We start from the raw sequence: 20,531 nt of genomic DNA, 5'->3' as shown, positions 1-20,531 counted from the left end.
CAAGTATGCATGCATTTATCCGTATTGTTTAATATTATCAGGAAGTATGTCTGTGTAATTCATAAATACTAGTTTCGATTATTAAAATTGAATGCAGAATTAGGATTTCAGAATGAGATAAAAATGATTTAAACACAGTTTTCATATCTCGGTTGGGCCGCTCTTGCATAATGCAGAAAAATATAAATGTTAGGATAGTTGAAACATCTTGCTTTATCTGATGCAAAAGAAAACACGTTGCACTCAACACGTTGAGTGTGTGCTTACTAGTTAAAATTCAACTTTAAATGTTTTTATTGAAATAACAATGCTTACTCACGTTTAATCTTAGTACTTACAGCGCATGACGACTGAACCTCTTTCCTTTGCTATATATAATGCCGCATAATAAAAATTCACTTTATAACTGAACATCTATTTACGCAGTTCAAGTACTGATAACCGAGTTAAGAGTAAAATTTTATTTTTTTAAATTATGCGTGCTAAAATTTTGATTTTCAACCTAATGATGTTTAATGCGATAAATGCGTTACTGTAAGTATTTATAATACATTAGTAATGAAATATTTAATCCATCATATTTCATAGATAAATGAAAATACATCGTAGTCGATAAATCAATTATCAGAAAACCGGTAGGGTCATATGATTTGGTCTTTAATAGTGTATATTTTAAAATTTAATCTAAAATTAATTGATATAACTTCGTTATTGGTAAAAAGTAAGGTTTAACCACACAGAGTGTTGAATTTACAGTATCCCTTTTTTTGGACGTAATATTTTATAACAATGGTTACATCATATTCTCTAAGAAGATACTAAATGATTTCCTGAAAAAAAATTTAAAAAATTGATTAAATTTTATTTTAGTATTTCATTTATCAAAATCGGGTTAATTTTTCTAAAAAATATTCGCATATAATAAACCAGTTTCTATTATTTCATGAATTTTTCATGTGATAAGTAATTCACCATATGAGTCCAGGTTATGGTAGAAAAATAAAATGCAAATTTTGTACAAAATGCAAAATCCGGGATTAAATCTTAGCCAGGCTTTGCATAAGATTTTTATCTCGTTTTTCCGCGCACCGATCTTTGGCTTTTTGAATATAACCCTATTAGAAGTTGAATTTTTTTAATGAGAAAAATTTTTAACGTGTTACATTAGAAAAAATTCAATCAATTCCTTAACAAATGGTTATTATTTTTGTAACTTAAAACAGTGAGTTCTGAATGAAACGCTTATTATACATAAGCATAATTTTCTTATGATTTGATATTTTGAGTCGTCTTATAATTTCATTCATTTAAATAGCCGAGTTATTTCTGGGGGTAAAATTTAGAAACAGCAGTTTACATCTAAAATGACGAGCATAATGTTTCATAGTTAGTCCTAAATTTATAATTAATAAACATAAATAAATATATGTCTAATAAACGATTTCTTTATGAACATTGCAAATGTATTTTATTTTGATATTGTTGTGGAGTTTCATATAAAATTTAAAAAAATTCCAGCACCAAATCTATGTTTGATTATCTATTTCAATACAATTTATAGAAGGACAGAACTTGTTTATACTAATCTTACTGAAAGACTTCATTTGAATCAGGGAAACAAATTTACAAGTTTAAAATAATAGGTATCTTCTGTGTCTGCAATTTAAATATTTATAATTGGGCCACCGTATTTTAAGCACGTTCCACAAAAGAATGCACTTTAAAAAGAATAAATTGTTAGATAACAGCGGAGAAGATTTTGAATTTAGATCATGAATCGAACGTTTCAAGGGACGAGAATCGAACTGACAGTTTACCTAGGATTGTATATATCAAATAAACAGCAAAATAAATTACTGCTTTGCCAAAACACGGATAAATCCTTATTCAAAAAAAAATAATTTCTAAGATTACTCCTTGCGAAAAACTTTTTTTTTGGAAAAAAAATTCAATAGCAATTAATTTCATTCGTATTGTTTACTGTAACTGTTAAAACAGTGAATTCTGAATCAAATGCTTATTATATATAAGCATTATTTTCTTATGGTTTAAAACTGAAAAAAAATCAGTAAAAATAAGTAAAGTATCCACAGTAAAAATTTTACTGTGCATATTAAGTTACCGTTATGAATTTGCGCAAAATAACCTAAAGTACAGTAAAATTGTGTTAAAATACCAATATTTATATCGTGGATTCAGGTGTAAAATTTCGCCAGATATAAATAATATTACGAAGAAAATAAAGGCGTTTTGACCACTGAAGGTGTTGTCAATGGTTTGGGTTTTATTTTAATGTAATTTTATTATTGATACATTACATAAAATATTAATAGATGTAGGTATATCTTCAAAAGGCATTTTCCAACTTTTGGATTTAGAAGTTGCCACATCACCTCTGAAGTTTATATCTTACAGCATCCGGTTTCATTAGTCCATACATTCTGCAGGATTTTCTATTTTATCACTTTTACTGTTAAAATCTAAACTAATAAATTTTTCAGCAAATAATGCAGTTTAATCTTGTCTAATTTTGTTTAAATTTCAGGGAATTAAGCCCTGATGAATATACTGAATGTACAAGGGATGAAACACTTTCATATAGGTACGTAAGTCAGTTTATTTATTCATTTATTACTATTTTTTTTAATAATTATGGTTACATTAAATGTTTTTCAAAAACTATGATAAAAAAAAAAATTAATCATAAATTGTATTTGTATGAAACGAAGTAAAAAATATGAATCAGTAAACTTGTTTCTTTAATAAAAGTTACGTAATATGTAAGCAGCACGAACTAAATTCTCACATACATTTAATGCTTTACAAATATTGGGATTTGAGCTGGAAAGGTAAATACATACTGAGATGCCTGTAACACTATTGAATTTTGTTACAAAAGTATTCATCTCTTAGGCAGGAGCATTTTGGAAATCTGGAAATGATAGACATCTGTAGCGATTTTTCAAAATATTACACCTGTTCAAAGAATAGCTTATTAATTCTAGTGTGCAACTTAGTAAGAGAAATTTTTGTACTGAAAACTTATATAAATAGTTCTAAAATTTACTAGGTAATGAAATTTTAAAACGATGAAACTTTTTGATTTGTGTAAGCTCAGTTTTCCTACCCTTTATTTTCACCATCAAAAATAAATCGGTTCTTGATTATTACTCTACGTTATTTCATTAATGCTGTCTTTAATACGTCATTAATGGATGGCAAATCTTCATAGAAATGATACCTGAAAAAACAAAAACGTAGTTCACGCATATGTACTTCATATTTCTTCTAATGTTTTATCATGTCCTCTGTAAATTCGAAGGTCGCAATATTCCTGTAGCTCTGCAAACCGTGATTCGTGACGATTTGTCTAACCGTACAGCTCTGTTTAACGATGCGCACCTAGTTGTAGAAAAATCGGTTACTAAGGGAGCGCGAAGGGTTCCCTTCTCGGTACCCTGTTGTGGAACCTGGTAATTGACCATTTCCAGATGGAGTCACGGATCAGGCTTTCACCGATGACTGTCTCCTTTCAGTTCTTAGTAATTCACAACCACAGCTAGAAAACCGGGCGCAGGCGGCCTTGTCAACCGAAGAGGACTGGATGGACACTCAAAATTTAAAGATTTCTGCGCCAAAGACGAAGTTTATGCTTCTCAAGCGTACAGATAAATTATCGTACAGTCGTAACCCCCATATTAATTAGAAAGGCTGTGTAATCAGCCGAGTTAGAGTTCTAAGGACTTAGGTGTTTTGTTTGATGAAAAGTTACTGTTTAGCAACTACATTAGCAATTAGCGGCGGACGCCGTCTCTGTGATGCACAACGATAGGACGATAGGACAGGACGATAGGATGCACAACGACCATACAGGACGCTCGTTTTGGCGCATAGATAGGATATGAATAGAGCACTTGTTCAAAATTTACGGAATGCCCAGCGCAGAGCCTTAATTGTGTGCACTGGTATTTTTAAAATAACCTTCTTCGAGGCTACAACCGTATTGGGAAAGACTATTCCAATTAACTTATGCTGAAAATTCGGGCAGCCATTGGAGATTGCGAAGAGGTCGGGATGCCGAGGTGTTTGGAATACGGTTTCGGGCCGGGCTAACCCCAGAGCGGAACGGTGATCACAATGCACCAGTTCTAAATTTCGTTCGGTTGCCCATTTGCACGCCTGTTGAAGAGGCAGCAGAGCCTCGGGATGGAAGCATGGCAGCTGGAATTGACTGCCCTACACAGGGGGGGGTGGGGAACAGACCGGGTCAACTTGAAACTTAGAAGTAAAGGGGAAAATATGCTACTCTCAAGCGGCGAATGAATGTGGCGAGAGCCTCATTGTCGTATCCTGTGGGAGTTCCATGATGCGGTTGCTATGTTCAACCGACATCAGTACTTTACCTAAGGGAAAAGACCACTACCAGTGCGGTAGGAGTTAGCTGTGTGAAGCTAACTTAGAGATATGTATGGCTGACACCCAATTAAGGCTCCAAGCGCTTTAATATCGTGGCCGGGTACTTGCTGGCATTCAGCAACCTAGCCGTGGCAGCGAATTGCTGTTTAGACGACGTAAATTTTAATTTATGGATAGCATATATATTTTTAGTAGTTTACGGGGTGCGCCTACCTATTGTAGTAAATATATGACAAGCGAGCGTTTGGAACACGTAAGCCGGTGGTGTGTGGCACCGCGCTTAGTCGGCTCACGCAGTTAGGTAAGCTCTCGGAGATATTTAGGACAGTGATCGCTAAACTGTTTGGAGTCTCAGTAGTCTTTTGTGGCACAGACATTTGGTCTTACCATTTAGGGCGTCTTATTGGGGAAGTGGCGAAAGAAATGCTAAGCAAACAATCTAATGTTTTATTAAAATAAATAATGAAATCAAGAAAAACATTATTTCAAATGAATTCATGTTGTTTTTATGATATAGATTCTGATCTAAGTTATGTGTTTTCTTTTTTCCTGCAACTCATTGCGAGATTTATTATTGCACAGAGATTAAAGAGCATAGATCTTAACATGCATATTAGCTTCATTCAGTGATAAGTGACTAACGATTCATCTATTGAGTCATTCTCAAATTATTAAATAGTAAAAATTATAAAGAAAGGTACTTTAAAAAATATTTTCTTACATAACCCGATTTTTATTTGAGAAAAAAAAATTAAAAGAGTTCATTAAATCGTTTTTTTATGACTGGTAAAACTGTAATATTTGATAAACAATCAGCTCATACCAACCTTTTTTCAAAGGACGGCAAATATTTAACATGATAATTTACAAAATTCTTCAGGAATACAGAAAATATAATACAAAATAAAATGTTGGTAATTTCTGAATTATCAGCACAAAACTTTTTAGATTAATTTTAGTAGTTACTGATTAGTATCCATATTGTAAACATTAATTTTTCATTACAGTTGTGAATCGATGCAAAATTGTGTGATAAAGGACGTAAAATCCGCAATGTAAGTATTCTGTCAAAAAAAATTATTTAACCTAAAGATGAACACGTAAGACCACCGCCTAAATGTAAAAAACAGCCAGTTATAAAGTGGCTATTCTCTTCTACTAAAATGGACATTAAACTTTAAACGAAAGTTAGATAGTTTACAAAAAGATTTTGGATGCGGCATACATCTATCAATGCAAAAGAAAAAAAACGGTGGAAATGTGCTCATGTTTTCTTTTTATTAGGCAATAGAAGTGGAAGATAATAAATATTGGTACGAAAATCCCATAAAAAGAATCGTTCATTGTTCAATGGGATATACCCCATACTATTAATTTGTGTTAAAGATAGAAAATTTCCTTTCCCTAAACTAAGTCATGAAGAGAAAATTGGCACGATTCTTAATGAGAAATCTCATAAAGCCATGATTAATTTCTATTTCTGTTACCAGCCACAAAACATAGCTCGCTTTCATAAGATAGATAGAAAATACACTCAAAGTGTTGGAGATTCTGCGTTGGTACCATTTTGAACTATGCAGTTTGCTCAATAGGAATGAAAAATTGAAAACTCCCTTTTATTATTTAGAATTACAAAATACTTTCTTATATTAAAAACTTATGGAAAAGTCGGAAAAATTTACTTGTTTGTTGTTTTATGTATAGAGGTTTAGCTAGTTCTGGACCATATTGATTTAATTATTCACCGAAAGAGCTCACTGCCACCAGGTTTCTAGCCTAGCGGGAAATTCCTAAAATTCTTCAATATAGTTCCGCTACCTTCAACGCAGTAGACACAAACCAGGTCAAAATTGTCGCGTCATTCTTTAATAGAAGTGCCACATTTATCGTTTATGAAGACGTGTAACTCGTCGAGGATATACAATGCCATTCTGAACGTAGAAAAAAGATGTGTTCAATTTTGAAAGATATGTAAACTTTACGACAATGCAGAAGGGAAAATACATCTGCTGTTAATATTGACAAAATAAGATTAGAGAAGGTTCACTTTTATAATTTATTCCACGAAATAAGGAAAGACAAAGAGATATTTTATAAATATTCTATATAACTTAGATATTAACAGCTAATTTTCAAATCGTCTAATGATCATAAAAAATTAATTGAAAATAAAACACTGAGAAACTATACACCACAGAAGAGAAAATTTCATGAAATTAAAAAAAAATTTGGCTCCAATTTAATTAAAAAAAGTAAACAAAGGAAGATATGAAAAATAATATGCTTAAAAAACTCCTTTATCTGATGGGAAATCCTACGACGGTACATCCATGTATCTCTTGGAGTACTGGTAACCGTAGAACAATCATCTTATCCGATCAAAAAATCTGTGTCGGGATTCAATTTATATGAGTTTTTATAAACGCGTTAATCTTACTGTATTTTCAGACCAACTGAAAAATGTACCGACTCGATTAGAATTTCGATAGTTGCTTTGGATAAAACCGTTATCTGTACCGAAGGCGTAACATGCTATCAATTATCAACTCGTGCTCTCAATTTTAGGATTCGGATTGAAATTTCATCACTGTGGTTCAGAATAAATCTTTTTAGATTTAGACAGACTAATATCAAGAATATTAAGATTCTCCGTATAAATATTCACGTCTAAGAAATAAACCGAATAATTTGAAATATTTTTTCCAACGATTCACCGGGTTTTGCATGGTTTTTTTTCTGAACACTGGCTGACCAACACAGAAGACATTTCTGAGCAACGTAATAATAAACTTCCTGAATCATTTTGTAGAATTGCATATAAAATCGGGGAATCTCAATTTCTGTTAAAGACTACCTTCTCAAAAAAGTTGAAAAATCCATATTATCATCGAAGAAATTGAACTAGAATGCTGTCCAATGCAATGTTATAATCTAAAATTAATTTTATTGATCATGCATAGATTTCCTTCTGGTACTTTTAAAACCCCAATACATACATTATTGGTAATCTTTGAAATTGTCAATAAATTGAACGTAATAGTGTGTCGTGATTTTAATGTGAATTATAGAGCTCTGTAACGAAGAATTATTAATTTGAAGAAGTAGGACTGAATATTTAGATCTTCCAGTCAGCTACAACAATGTACCTCTACCACCTGCGCTGATTCTCGCCTTCCCACTATATTTACCGGCGAGGTTGTAGCTTAATAACTTGATTTTTAATAAAGCTAAAAAAACTTACGGATAGTTTTATTTCACAATCGATTATCTTTATTATTATTATCTTTATTATCTTTATTATTTCAGGCCGTTTGATTACATTTAGCATAAAAATCCAAATCAGCCGCTATCGAGTACAATGAACCTAATTAAATGCAATGCAGTATATAATGATACAAGGTCTGTTCAAAAAATACGTAGACTAACGTCGTAAAACAAAATCTACTTTATTTAGAAGTTACTTGTCTGGCTCCCCTTCAAAGTACTCTCCGCCCCGACACACGCACTTATCCCAACGGTGTTTTCACTTTTGGAAACAGTCCTGGAACGCTTCTTTGGTGATGTTCTTCAGTTGCTTCGCCGCATTTGCCTCAATCTAGGGAATCTTCTTCCTTTCATAGGCCTTTTGAGTTTTGGGAACGAGAAGAAGTCACAAGGAGCAACGTCAGGTGAGTATTGAGGGTGCGCAAAACAGCGATCGAGTGTTTGGCCAAAAACTCACGAGTTCTGAGGACTGAATGGGCTGGAGCTGTTGTCATGATGAAAAAAAATCAGTCACCACTCTTCCACATTTCTGCCCATTTCCGCCGGTTTGAGAACTTCAATGAACTTCTCTGATGGTCGCCGTCAATTTGACCAAACTAGGGTGTTGATTTTGTCTACATGTGTGTCGTCAGTTGACGTGGAAGGACATCCAAGACGCTCATCGTCTTCAATCGACTGATGACCATCTTTAAAACGTCCGTACCACTTAAAAGATGTCACACGCTTCATAGAAACGTCGCCATGAGCCGTCTTCAGCATATCACAAGTTTCATTTGCAGATTTTCCGAGTTTAACGCAAAATTTCACCGTGACTCTTTGCTCGTTCAAGTCACTAATTCTAAAATCCGCCAAACGAAAAAAACACAGTTTACAAACAACTGCGACACTAAGCAACCAATAATGATATTTGCTCTCAAAAATATGGTTTGTAATCAGCTGATCTGTAGGAACATGGCGACGTAAAGCGGATTTGATTGGAACCAACTGGACCCGCGCAATTCAAACAGTCTACATATTTTTTGAACCGACCTCGTAAATTGATTTATAAGGCACATAAGAATTATTATAGTTTACTAAATAGAGGTTTACAACACATATTTTTATTAACAAACGATTGTGTTGATTGTCGCGATAAAATACATTTTGTAATACGAAAATGAAATATATATATATATTTTTATCACCCCCAATGAAATATACATCATATGATTCATAGCAATGGAATGAAAGGTCACTGTTAATAAATGTCAATTTAAGAGGCGTAGAAGGAAGAGAGTTAAGACAGTGATGTAACCCCATTTGGATGCACTTATAAGACATAAAATGAACAAATAAAACACAGTTTTTTTTTTACATAAGTATAGTTTTAGGTTTTTTTTAGCACTCAACTCACTGTGAATATTGAAGCAGAATTAATATTTGAAAGTGTAAAATATTTAACGGCTCAGTATTATTTTGTAGATTAACATCTCTTTTCGAAACTGTTTTGCACGGAAAAAATATTATCGTGAATCTTTTATCCTAATTTTATATCAGTTCTAATTTTATCTGTTTATAATTTTTTTTTAAATTGTTTAACAGTTTTTTCTAAACTGTTATGTTATGCTCCTTCTTAAAACTGTTATGGTGAATGAAATTCACATGGAAGTGTACGTATTTAAAACAGGAAAATAAATAATCTCCCGAGTAACGGCAAACATCATCTTATACTAAAAAAATACTTAAAAGAAATAGTCGGGTGAGGAATGTAATTTTTGATACCAGCTAGTGCGAATTTATTACAAGATATGCAGACCTGCAAATTACTCCTTCAGTTGAAGACCCGCGTAAAAATTTAGCTTTCAGTCACAAAAAACTCTAATTTGTATCATGATATTTCTATTGTACCCTCAGTTGCATCTTCTAACTTTTACCTAAATATTTTACGATGAATTTATATAATTTAAATAAGTAAAACAAGATAGTAATGTTTTACTTGAACTTGTTGTTCATAATATGAAAAGTCGGGTAAAGAATTGTACAGCATTTATTAAAGTCAACTAACATTCCACACGTAAATAAATTAAAAAGTCACGAGAGTCCAATTCCTATTATTATTTGTTACTGTAAAACAACATAATACGCTTATTGTCGTATATAGGTACTATTAAATAATATAAATAATTCTTTAGGGATATTTTATCCACGAGAAGGACTGCAGCATATTTTTTTAATTTTATTAATTATTCAATTCCTGATTATTTTTGACAGTATTGGCTGAATTATAATTTTTTGTTTAGCTTTTTCCGCGATTATAAAATATTGCTCCAACAAATAATTGAAATATATTTTCAGTGACAAGTTCATATGATTCTTAAACTCTTTAGTTGTGTTGCTTTAGTTAATGATCCGATATTTTTTGCGATGATGGTTTTAATCGTACAAAATATATCTTAAATCTAAATTAAATATTTTTGGTACCTCATCTTATTACTCATCATTTTTTTCTTTATGCTTTGTGGATATTTATATTTTAATGTAATAGTTTATCTTCATGTCGGTTAAATTCTTCCTTAATATTTCTGTTAAATTAATAAGAAATTTATCCTTTTTTAAAGTAAACAATTAATAAGAGTTCAAACAAGAATAAATATCTGTTTTCTTCTTGGAAAGTATGAGTGAGGAAAACTGGAAACACTAGAAAAGTACTGCAGCATTCTTTAGCATAATATTCTAGTGAGCAGGATTATAATGATGAGGATGAGCTAAGGAATTGGAAAATTTAAGCATTAATTTCTATTCTGCAAAGAATTTTTTTCAAATTTTGGCCAATGAGCCTGAATTGAAAATGAGTAAATTTTTTTATAGCCTACATTACTTTATTACAGGAATTTAAAAAGTGCGTTTGACATTCAAAAAACTTCCTTTTTCACACGGTGAGTAAACATAGTTACTTATTTATTCATAATCTAATTATTCAATATTTACTCTAAAATTATTTAAAGAAGAATTTTTTAGTTTTATTTGTTTAAATATTAAGTGGTTTTCTAACAACTATTTTACTACGTAACAAGGATTACGTAGCCCAATCTTACTACGAAAATAACTGAGTCCCATATTGAAAATTTTTGCACCGGTTCAGTAGACCAGAATTCTTTCTTAGGTTTTAGGTATTAGATGTTAAGTGTTATTGGTAAAAGACAATGTAGTAGTGGAAATACAGATTTCCGTTTTAAATTAACATTAAATATAGACTTAATAATGATACTGAATTAAATCTGTTTATTGTACGGGGGGGGGGGGGATATCTGTAAAATTTGTTTACCAGAAGATAGTTTCAAGATGCATTTTGTACAATGCGTTGAATTGAATTGGCAGAAACCGTATATTTGAAGCTTATGATATCAGGAATTGATGAAAAAAATTAGTTTGAAGTATTTCTTTTAACTTGGCTTTTTATTTATTTAAGAGTGGATTTAAATATTCCAGAATCCTACACATAAATTAATAATAACTCTTAAATTGTATTTACATTTAAAATTGGTTTTATATACAGTTTGTAGTTTATGTATGTAAAATAAAAGGTGTAAATTGAAAATAAATTTAACACGTGGTATTCTATTAATTAAATAGTCACCAATATATTTCCCAGAAACACAAATGTTTTCAAATTTCATACCTTTGACTTTATTTATCGATCCGAATAATTTACATGAATTAAAAACAAAACAATATTAAATATTTATACGACATACAAATATGCAAAAATTCCTGATAAAAATCTTGGAAACCTCAAAAATAAAGAAAACTCTTGAATAAAAAATAAAACAAAACTAATATTCAGTAGTAGAAAACTAAATAGAAAAAATCTTGTAATTGTTACAACCAAAATTTTAAACTGAAAAAGATTAAAAATTATAAAAACCTCCGATTTAAATGACAGTACGCATCAACCGGTTTACGTGCACACACACATGTGCTTCCTAGTAAACATCAGCGCTGATGACATATTCGTGAATGTTTGGTTATAGGCTCTTATCAGAATTCATACTTTTGAAAAATTTAAATGGAGTTCAGATTCGGTTGCTTAATTTACCTAAAACACTGGCTGCAGGCCAGTGTGAGTGATCGATCATAGGCTTATAACCTATGAGATTGCTTCCGGTGGCGGTCCATCAGCTACAGATTTGGGTCGCGATAATCTATGGGGCCTGGATCAGGATAGGCTACGGCGCGAGTGTTTGGCTGCCTTACAGGGGTTGGAATGGCGCATGGACCACAGAGAAGTATGTTCAACAGCTAGCCTTATATGTGTTTCGAAAGACAGGAGATCAGGTTAGGGTCCTGTCCTCCCGTCCGCAGACCTCTAATGCCCAACACACTACGGCCCCGGATCGCGAGGTCCACTTCGGCAAATGGTGAAAGCCTCTCGATTGTGGTGAAAGCGGCCTGGAAGACCTACGCCGACTTGTTGCGAAGGATGAAGGAGACTGTACCGCAAGAGGAGACCTGTGAGGTTTTGTCGATAAGGAAAGGAGTTAACAAATAGCTGTGTATCAGTGTCAAAGAGGTGTAGAAGGCAGAGGAGGAAGAATTGAAGAGCACTCTGCAGAGTAAAGTAGCCGGCCTCCAAGTTGATAATTAATCAAAAAGTAGGTAGGAGGGCGGTTGTCCACGTACATGGACATCAAGATCAAGATCTCCGAACAAGAAATTCATCTGCAATGGCCAAAGTAGTAGGAGAGGCAGAGGATTTTAAGATCACGTCGTTGCTCCCGGCTATGAGAAGCCCACATGCCCAAAGCCGTTGACAGACGAACAAATTAAGATAGGGTGGGTACAATGATATTGACCGTGGGTCCACGGTGTATGATATTGACCGTAACCTTACCGATGAGGATGTCTTATCCATCATTAGAGAACAGAACACTGATTTGGATGAAGCCGCCATCCGCAGAGACTGAAGGCTGCTCTTTAAGACGTGTAGGCGTGATACCCATGTTGCGCTTGAGGTTGCCATGTGGTTGACCTCCCCATTCGGTACGATAAGGCTCAAAAGTAACTGGGTGTTAATTTCCCCTTGATGAGGGAATGGGTATTAAAGTACCCTTGAAGAAAAGTTTCAGTTTAAGGAACATCTATAGTATGTAGCAAAAAAGGCTGCTGATGCTTTTTATGGAATCCTTAGTCATTCCTCCCGATTGGGTGTTGAATTACCGTACCACGAGTATCCTTTACAAAGGTGTCAGCGTAGCTATTATGCTGTATGCTGCGCCTGTTTGGGCTCAACCCACGGTTTTTGCGCGAACATTTTGCCACGGGCCCAACGACTCCTCTTGCTGGTTGATTTAGACGGTTACAGTACAGTCTCGCGGGAGGCACTCCTTGTTATAGCCGGTGTCAAACCAATAGATATCTTGGCTAATGAACATAAGGAACGCTACATTTCCAAAGTACGTAACCTATTGACGTTAGAAAGAAAGAGGAGTTTGAAGATCGGGGCTTTGCGTATTGGCAGGTTAGGTGGGACGAATCCCTCACTGGTCGATACACGCATGGTATATTTCCTATAGTGCCTCATTTAGGTGTGATTATAAGGGTTTCCCCAATCGATACATCACACAGTTTCTCAAGGCATGGTTCCTTTCGGGCAAGTATGGCTTGGTATAGTTTGATGGATTTGAGTCAATGCCCAGATTGTGGGACTGATGATATAATGAACAACCTCCTCTACATCTGCCCCCGATTTGAGGTCGAACGTTCACGAGCTGTTAGGGAACTTGAGAGAATACATTCCTTTCCGGAACTCTGTATTAACTGGATAATCCGTGACGAGTGGTCTATAGTGGCTGAGCTTCTTCACGCCCATGCGGTTATGCAGGTCTGCAGAGAGAGTATAATCGAGATATTTCATCGTAATAAAATCTCCGGTGACCAGGGTTCCGCCCTAAGCATTAGATTAATTGGATACAGGCTCATTGGCATCGCACCAAGTGTATATTGGTATTGTTAGTGTTTCGATTTGGGTCTACCGCCGGCGGCGGTGACCGCGCTGCCGGCATATGGTAGCCCATGTGACCGGAAGTGAAGCTTTGTTCCGTCGGCGGCAGTCCTGATTGTGACTTGGCAATGCCACGCGAGACTCCATAATAGGACCGGAAGGGTATGCGGGATTTTTTCCGCGGACCGGAATAGAGTTACTTTCCCCTTGTTAGGTGACCGAATTTGGTCAACTGATTTGGGTGTAGGTCTGAATTTCTATTTTGTGAAACACGAATCTGAATTGGTATGAGTGTAGCGCTGATTTAAATTACAACTCGTTCGTTATCTAAGGTATTTAAAGTCACGAACGGTGTTGTCAAATTTACACTAGGCGCGGGGTCCACGGTTCCGCGGTCTCCGTCAGTTAGTTTGAGGCAATCATGTTAGGTTGGATGTGAAAATTTCCGTTCAGGCTTACGTAAAGGCGAAGTTTGATTTGTATTATACTGATGCAAATATTTGCCAAAGCATTTACATCGGTGGCAATCCATTCGAAGCCTGGCTGATGACGGGGAGATCTAATCAGTCAGAAGGTCTAAAGACGATCTCCGGTAATGTCCCTCAGTGCTCGGAATAGAGGGGTTGGTATGGTGGCCTGTGACGTCACAATGTGTCTTCCCTCTACGGTGTTGGGATGCAGCGCCTATATCAGAGAATTTGAGTACAGATATTTCACGTGTTGTGGAGCGGGACACGTAGCGTCGCAATGCTCGGGTCCGGAAAGAACCGGTCTGTGTTTCACTAGCGTACGGCCAGCGCACAGAAGTGAGCATTGCGAATTAGCAATAGCATGCGTGTTGTGTGGTACGGAGGGCCACCTACGTAGGAGGTGTCCGACCAAAAATGAGTGTTTTGCTATTTAATTCTGACCGAAAATGGTGAGCTATGGACTTCTGCTGGGAGGTGGCTAAGCGAGAGGGAGTAGATATTGTTGTGATATCAGATCCCAATGACATTAGAGGAGGGGACTTCAGTGATTGATGAATCGTGCATCCAAGTCTGCCATTAGTCTCCTTTCATTCAGGGTACCATTCGTCGGCTGTGGAGAAGGAAGGCCTTTGTTTGGGAATACCTTGCTTGCTTGGTAGTGTTCAGCTGCTACCACTTGCCCAACACCGGGATTGATGACTGCAGAGTTTGTAGACAGTTTGGTGAAGGAGATAGCCAGGTGTAGTGGTTGACCTTAGTGAGCGCATGAACGCGCTGGGCCTAGGTTGTACTAACGGAGAAAGATAATTTATGCGGAGTCGCCTTCAGCTGTTGATCTGGCATTTGTCACCGAGGAACATATCGCTGACTACTGCAACTAGAATGTACTGTAGGAGGAGAGCCTGTCGAACTATTTGATGTTCAGGTTTGATTCCCGAGCAAGGCACCGAATTGAACCTCTAGAGAAGTTGGCCTAATCCAAGACCGGCTATGTAGCTTTAGGATCATCCTCTATGTAGCAAAGAGAATTAAACGGCATTTTGTCGGGGTCAAATCCGCAGAGTTCCTGATGGTGGTAGTGGCTGATGAATGTAGACTCTTTAGCGTGACAGATATGCGACTGCAACGGAGGAACGTTTGGTGGGGGAGCATAGAGTTAAAAAACTGCTCTCGTGTCGACAATAAACGGGATTAAGAAACGGTGTGGGAGGAATCTGTGTGAACAGATTTACGAGGACCCGTGGAATAAAGCATTCCAAATTGTTACTAAGCGGTTCGGTAGATCATTGCCTGTACTACCGGGAAGAGCATGTGCCAACTCGTGTTACGGCACTCTTCCCGCTTGGAGAAACCCGATCTAGGGAAAGAATTGTGGCTGATTACATCCCGTCTTTCAGAATTGAAGAGCTTATCTGGGCTACAGGCGGATGAAGTAGCACAATAGGCTGGTCCAGATGGAATACCGGACGAAGTGATTCAAATCTTGGTGGAAATGTAGGAGGCGCCAGCACAGCACGTTCGGTACTAAGTGGCGTTTGAAGTCAAGGATCCATCCCGGAAACCTGCAAATCACAGCTAGTTTTAATCAGAAAACCCAAAACTGAGGATTCTCTGTCTTCGTACAGGCCTGTATATCTGGAGAACAACAAACAACACTACTAAGTTGTTGGAGCGTGTGATCGCCGTAAGGTTTCGGAAAGAAATTCGGCGTAACGGAGATCTCCTCCACGATCGACAGTTACGTTTTCGGCCTAGAAGGTCAACAGTTTATGCTGTCAATGCAGTAATGAAGGTAGTTGACAAGGTGGTGGCCGGTACCTGGAGAGCCAGGCTTACACCAAAGGTAATATTTCTCGATGTACGGAACGCATTCAACTCCCTCAGCTGGGAGTCTATTTTCCGGGCATTGAGAGGTTTCGGCGTTAGTGGCTACCTGAGGAGAATAGTACAGGATTGTAGCGAGGATTGGCAACTTGTATATAGGCTGGGGGATAACGAGCTGTGGTTCCGGTCTAGGCGTAGAGTGTTCCAGGACTCTGTCTTGGGACAATCTGTAACGTGGTCTATGATGAGCTACTTTGGCTACGTTACACGGGATTCTCACGGTGACTCCCTTTGTCTACGCTGATGAATTGGCCCTTGTGGTGGTGGGGAAGTCTTTTGAGGGGATGGCAAACGCTGCGAATGCAGCTATTGATAAGATTGGAAGATTGATGACGGAAAAAAGTTTGCAGCTGTCCCGAGGAAAATATGTAATCGTCTCTCTAGCTGGGCGACGGGTGCTAGCCTCAATTGCGATCAAAATAGAGGGAGAGGTGGTCCAGTCGCGGAAATCCACCAAGTAACTGAGAATTTGGCTGGAGCACAAGCAATAATTCACCCACTTTGGGAAAGAGATTAGCGAGAAGGCGGGACGAGTTGTCCAGCGTCTGGCAAGAAAGTAAAATAGATCTTTACTCTCGAACATCGGGGTATCACGAGCATCAAAAAGAAGGCTGGATGCACACGTGGTCAATGTAGACACTTGGTCAATGTTAGATTTCTCTACGGCTTTCCGGCGTGGAAGAGGACCATGGCTGTAAGACGCAACAGCTGGATCCCAAAGGGGTACGAATGACCCTCAAAATGGCATGACAATATGCCTAGGTGTAGACAGAAGAGGTGCTAGTGATCACGAAGCAGCCACCTCGGCAGCAGCTGCCAGATGCTCGAGTGTTGAGCCATCGGGGAGTGCTCAATGGGGACATATATGCGGCCACATTCAAGATTGCCAAGCTACGTGGTATGCGTCCACCAACGGTAGGTGAACGCATCACCTTGTCGTGGATGTAAAGCCGTGATCTGGTCGGTGGTTGGTTATTTAAACTACAGGCTCAGGCAATTCTTGACCTGCCACGTGATCTTACACGCCTTCCTGTATGGTGGTAGGAGGACGGATCTTCCTTCTTCCCTTACTGTGGCTACCCGGATACCCCGGAACACGAGGTGTTCTGGCACGCACAGTGGGATGAATACCACCTAGCTTGCTTAGCGATTACCGGACAGCTCAGCGTGGAGAACATCGAGGACACCATGTTACAGAGCTCCAAGTTTTTTATGCCCTCGAAAGTTTCATAGCAAGGGTTCTTCAGGAGAAGGATCGGGGAGCTCGGGGATGAGGGACAGCTCTCTGCAGAGCTGCCGATCGCACGTGCTTTCACGAGTGGGCGGTAGCGATGAGTCTTGGGGACTCTAATACACCCGAGCGCCGAGAAGACCAAATTCATAGTCATAGACCAAATTCGGGGATGCACTCGAGGTGTTCCCGTTAAAGGCATTGGCATAAAGATAGAGTCCTGGCTCCCGGAGTGGAGACCCAGGGACAGCATAGCCGGGCTCGTCGGATCCTACTCTGGAGGCTTTTGTAGAGGTGGGGAATCCATTTTACAGACGCTAAAGCAGTTTCAGGGTGGGTATCAAATCCCACTAGGTTTTAGGAAGAGCGTATGCATACCTATGCACTACCTCCACCCTTGGCTATCAACCCTCTCTGGCATAACTAATAAAGCATTCCGTCAGGTAGAGGGAAATCGCCCACACACTGTGTCATAGTCATATCATACAAGTACAGATCTTAAGTTAAATCACAATATATTACATGTGACCATTAAATAATCAGTAAAAACACAACAAAAATTATACGTGATATATGTACAAATACAGCTAACCATATACAACAAACAATGTAATACCTAAAACTATTATTATGTAAGTACTAGAAGATAAAAACAAAAATACAGAGTATGTCACACCAGAAGCGCGACTTACAGAAGCTGCTCACAGCTGTTACTCATTACACAGATACAGTACCTACCTAAAATACCAAGTCACCCAGGCTGTCATCCAACACCTGTGCGAAGTGCCCGCAGCTTCATCGCGCTAAGACGTCCCCCACGCGCCCGGGGGGCCCCCTAGTTTAGGACACGTGAGCGGACAGGCCCTCGGCCGAGGGCCTGTCCGCTCACGTGTCCTCTGCCGCTAGCTCTTTTTGCGAGTCTCTACCAGGTAATTAGGTCCCGCAGGACCTATTTCCCGCCTGCGGAAGAGGCTATGGAGACTCGCGATGCAGGCATGGCAGCATGAATGGCAGACCACGAATAAGGGAAGATCTCTGTATATATGTATACAGGATCTGGGGGGTTGGTATGCCTTGAATTCATTTTTAAGGGCGGCGGGTGCCCATGTGCTCACTAACCATGTGAATTTGATGCAATATCTGTTCAGGTTTCGCCTAGCGGCTGATGAGTTGTGTGTCTGCGGAGAGGTCCAGTCGAATGAACACCTGATGTTCAGCTACCCTACTCTAGTGGGGGGGTGGGGGGGGCAGAGACTGGAACTTAGATGTCAGGGAGAAAACTGGCCGTTCATAAACGGCGAGTCAATGTGGCGAGAGCCGCATTTGCGGACCGTGTGGGAGTTCCTCGATGAGGTTGCGATGTTCAACCGTCATCGTTAGATTTTTTAATTTAAATTGGATTTTACTGATTCCTATAGCGCAGCTGTGGGAAGTCTTTCTCTGAAATAATGGCTGGCCACCAGCCAGTAAAGCTCCAAGCGCTTTAAATGGTGGACAGGCACTAGCTGGCTGACAGCGACTGAGACGTGGCGGTTTAAATTGCCGTCTTTTAATATGTAACTAGATAAATTTAATTTGTAACAAGGGGTGCGCCTCCCCGATTTAGTTTTAATGTGGACAAGTGAGCGGTAGGGACACTTAAGCGGGTGCTTTACGGCTACCTGCTTAATCCGCTCACGCAAGTTAGGAGCTCATTAGGAACATTTAGGAAAACGAGGTCGCAAATCTGTTTCAGAGGCACAGTAGCAGTTTTTGGCACGGACATTTGCTCTATGCTTTAGGGCGACCGAATGGGGTGGTGGCGGGAGAGATGCCAGCTAACCAACAATATCCCCACGAGGAAATAGATCATCGATGATACGTGTGATCTCGTTACGTTCCCTTGTAATCGGTTCACTGGGTCTCAGAGCCCTTTTTACTATCAGTATATACGGTCTCCCCCATGGGTCTGTGTCTTTTTCCGCCAATAGTCACCTCTAGCAGGATTTCTTGAAGTCACTAATCATTTCCCTACTCAAGAATGCGTATACAGCACCATTATTGAGGCCTACCAGATGTAGAGCCGCGATAGTCTCCATGATGATTCTTCCTCTAGAATCAGTCCTTCTAGACCCTACGCAATGAACGAGGTGTTAAAGTCACCGGCCATCATGTCACCGGTCGGTGTGTGAGGAGCCTGAAGGTGCCTCGTGATGGTTGTCAAGATCAATGTATACCTCTCATCACTTATGTTTGGTGAGATGTAATAAGCGTAGTAGTACACCGGTTCTACTGTTGCCCTGACGAATCCCGTTCCTTGGTATATATCTCTGTCAGGTATTTGTCTGCTCATCCATATAGCCGCAGTCCTTTATTCAGACCGTATCCCCCGGGCGGGGACGAGTGACGTACGGTTCGGAGATGAGTGCTATTTCTGCGCCCATCTCCGATGCGTATCTGATCATCATGTCATTGGCCAGTTCCGCATGATTCAGGTTGGCTTGTATTATCTGTACGTTCATTTCTTTGCCGTAGTTTGTCCAAACCTCTCCCGGTTATTACTAGTATTCATCTTGCCAGCCCCCCTGGAACACAAGAAGGAGCCGTTGCGGTGCACCTCCGTGTCACATGTTAAGCATTTTGATGTCACGGCGCAATCTGCCACCCTGTAGCCTACGCTACCACAATTAAAACAGGCTTCTGACCTGTCAGCGCCGCTACAGTTCATGGTGGTGTGGCCTGTTTCCTAGCAGCGAAAGCACTGCAGAAGCTGCTCTCTAATGTCCACTCTGCATGATACCAGGCCAATCCTCACTCTGCCTCTCCTCACGATTAACTCTGTCATTGGCTCTGGAAGCTGACAGAAGGTAACTTGTGTCTCGTCATCGCCAGTTCTTGTTGTATTACGTATATTGTCGGGGAGCTCAGAGGTTGTAATCTACCTCAGACCATGTGTTATTAGTGTTAATGTCAGCCGGAGGCAGTCGCAGTCTCTGTTGCCACCTCCTCTGTTTGTTTCTTTCCTGTAGTGAGGGTACTACCGCTTACCATTCTTCTTAATTCTTTTACTGTGCTGCTTAGTCCCCTATCAACCTCTTTTATGCTTCGTTTTACCTACTTATCGATGCTTTTCCGGAGGTCAGATTCCAGCCTTTCCAATTCCACGACAAAGTCCTCGAGTTGTTTGGGAAGCTCCTCTTCCCATTTGGAGGTTTTCTTTATGTCTCTTTCTATATTTTTTCTAACATCTGTACTGTGACCGGGATGAAGCCCCCTAGGCTGTGCAACAGGTATCAGCACACGCTGG

General features: G+C 38.6%; 1 protein-coding gene across 1 annotated transcript in view; it reads left to right on the top strand.

The window, feature by feature from the left end:
- Positions 1-394: 394 nt before the first annotated feature.
- The window catches only part of LOC142317322 (uncharacterized), a 131,976-nt gene continuing 111,839 nt past the window's right edge, over positions 395-20,531 (top strand). The window contains exons 1-4 of the mRNA XM_075353775.1: positions 395-534; positions 2,546-2,602; positions 5,424-5,471; positions 10,548-10,595. Of these exons, the coding sequence (XP_075209890.1) occupies positions 476-534; positions 2,546-2,602; positions 5,424-5,471; positions 10,548-10,595 (212 nt within the window). The 5' untranslated portion in view covers positions 395-475. The remainder of the gene's footprint in view (positions 535-2,545; positions 2,603-5,423; positions 5,472-10,547; positions 10,596-20,531) is intronic.

Source organism: Lycorma delicatula, chromosome 1 (genome assembly GCF_047948215.1).
Source record: "Lycorma delicatula isolate Av1 chromosome 1, ASM4794821v1, whole genome shotgun sequence".
NCBI classification, from domain to species: domain Eukaryota; kingdom Metazoa; phylum Arthropoda; class Insecta; order Hemiptera; family Fulgoridae; genus Lycorma; species Lycorma delicatula.
The sequence above is the reverse complement of the archived record's forward strand: the minus strand, read 5'-3'. Positions and strand labels throughout refer to the sequence as shown.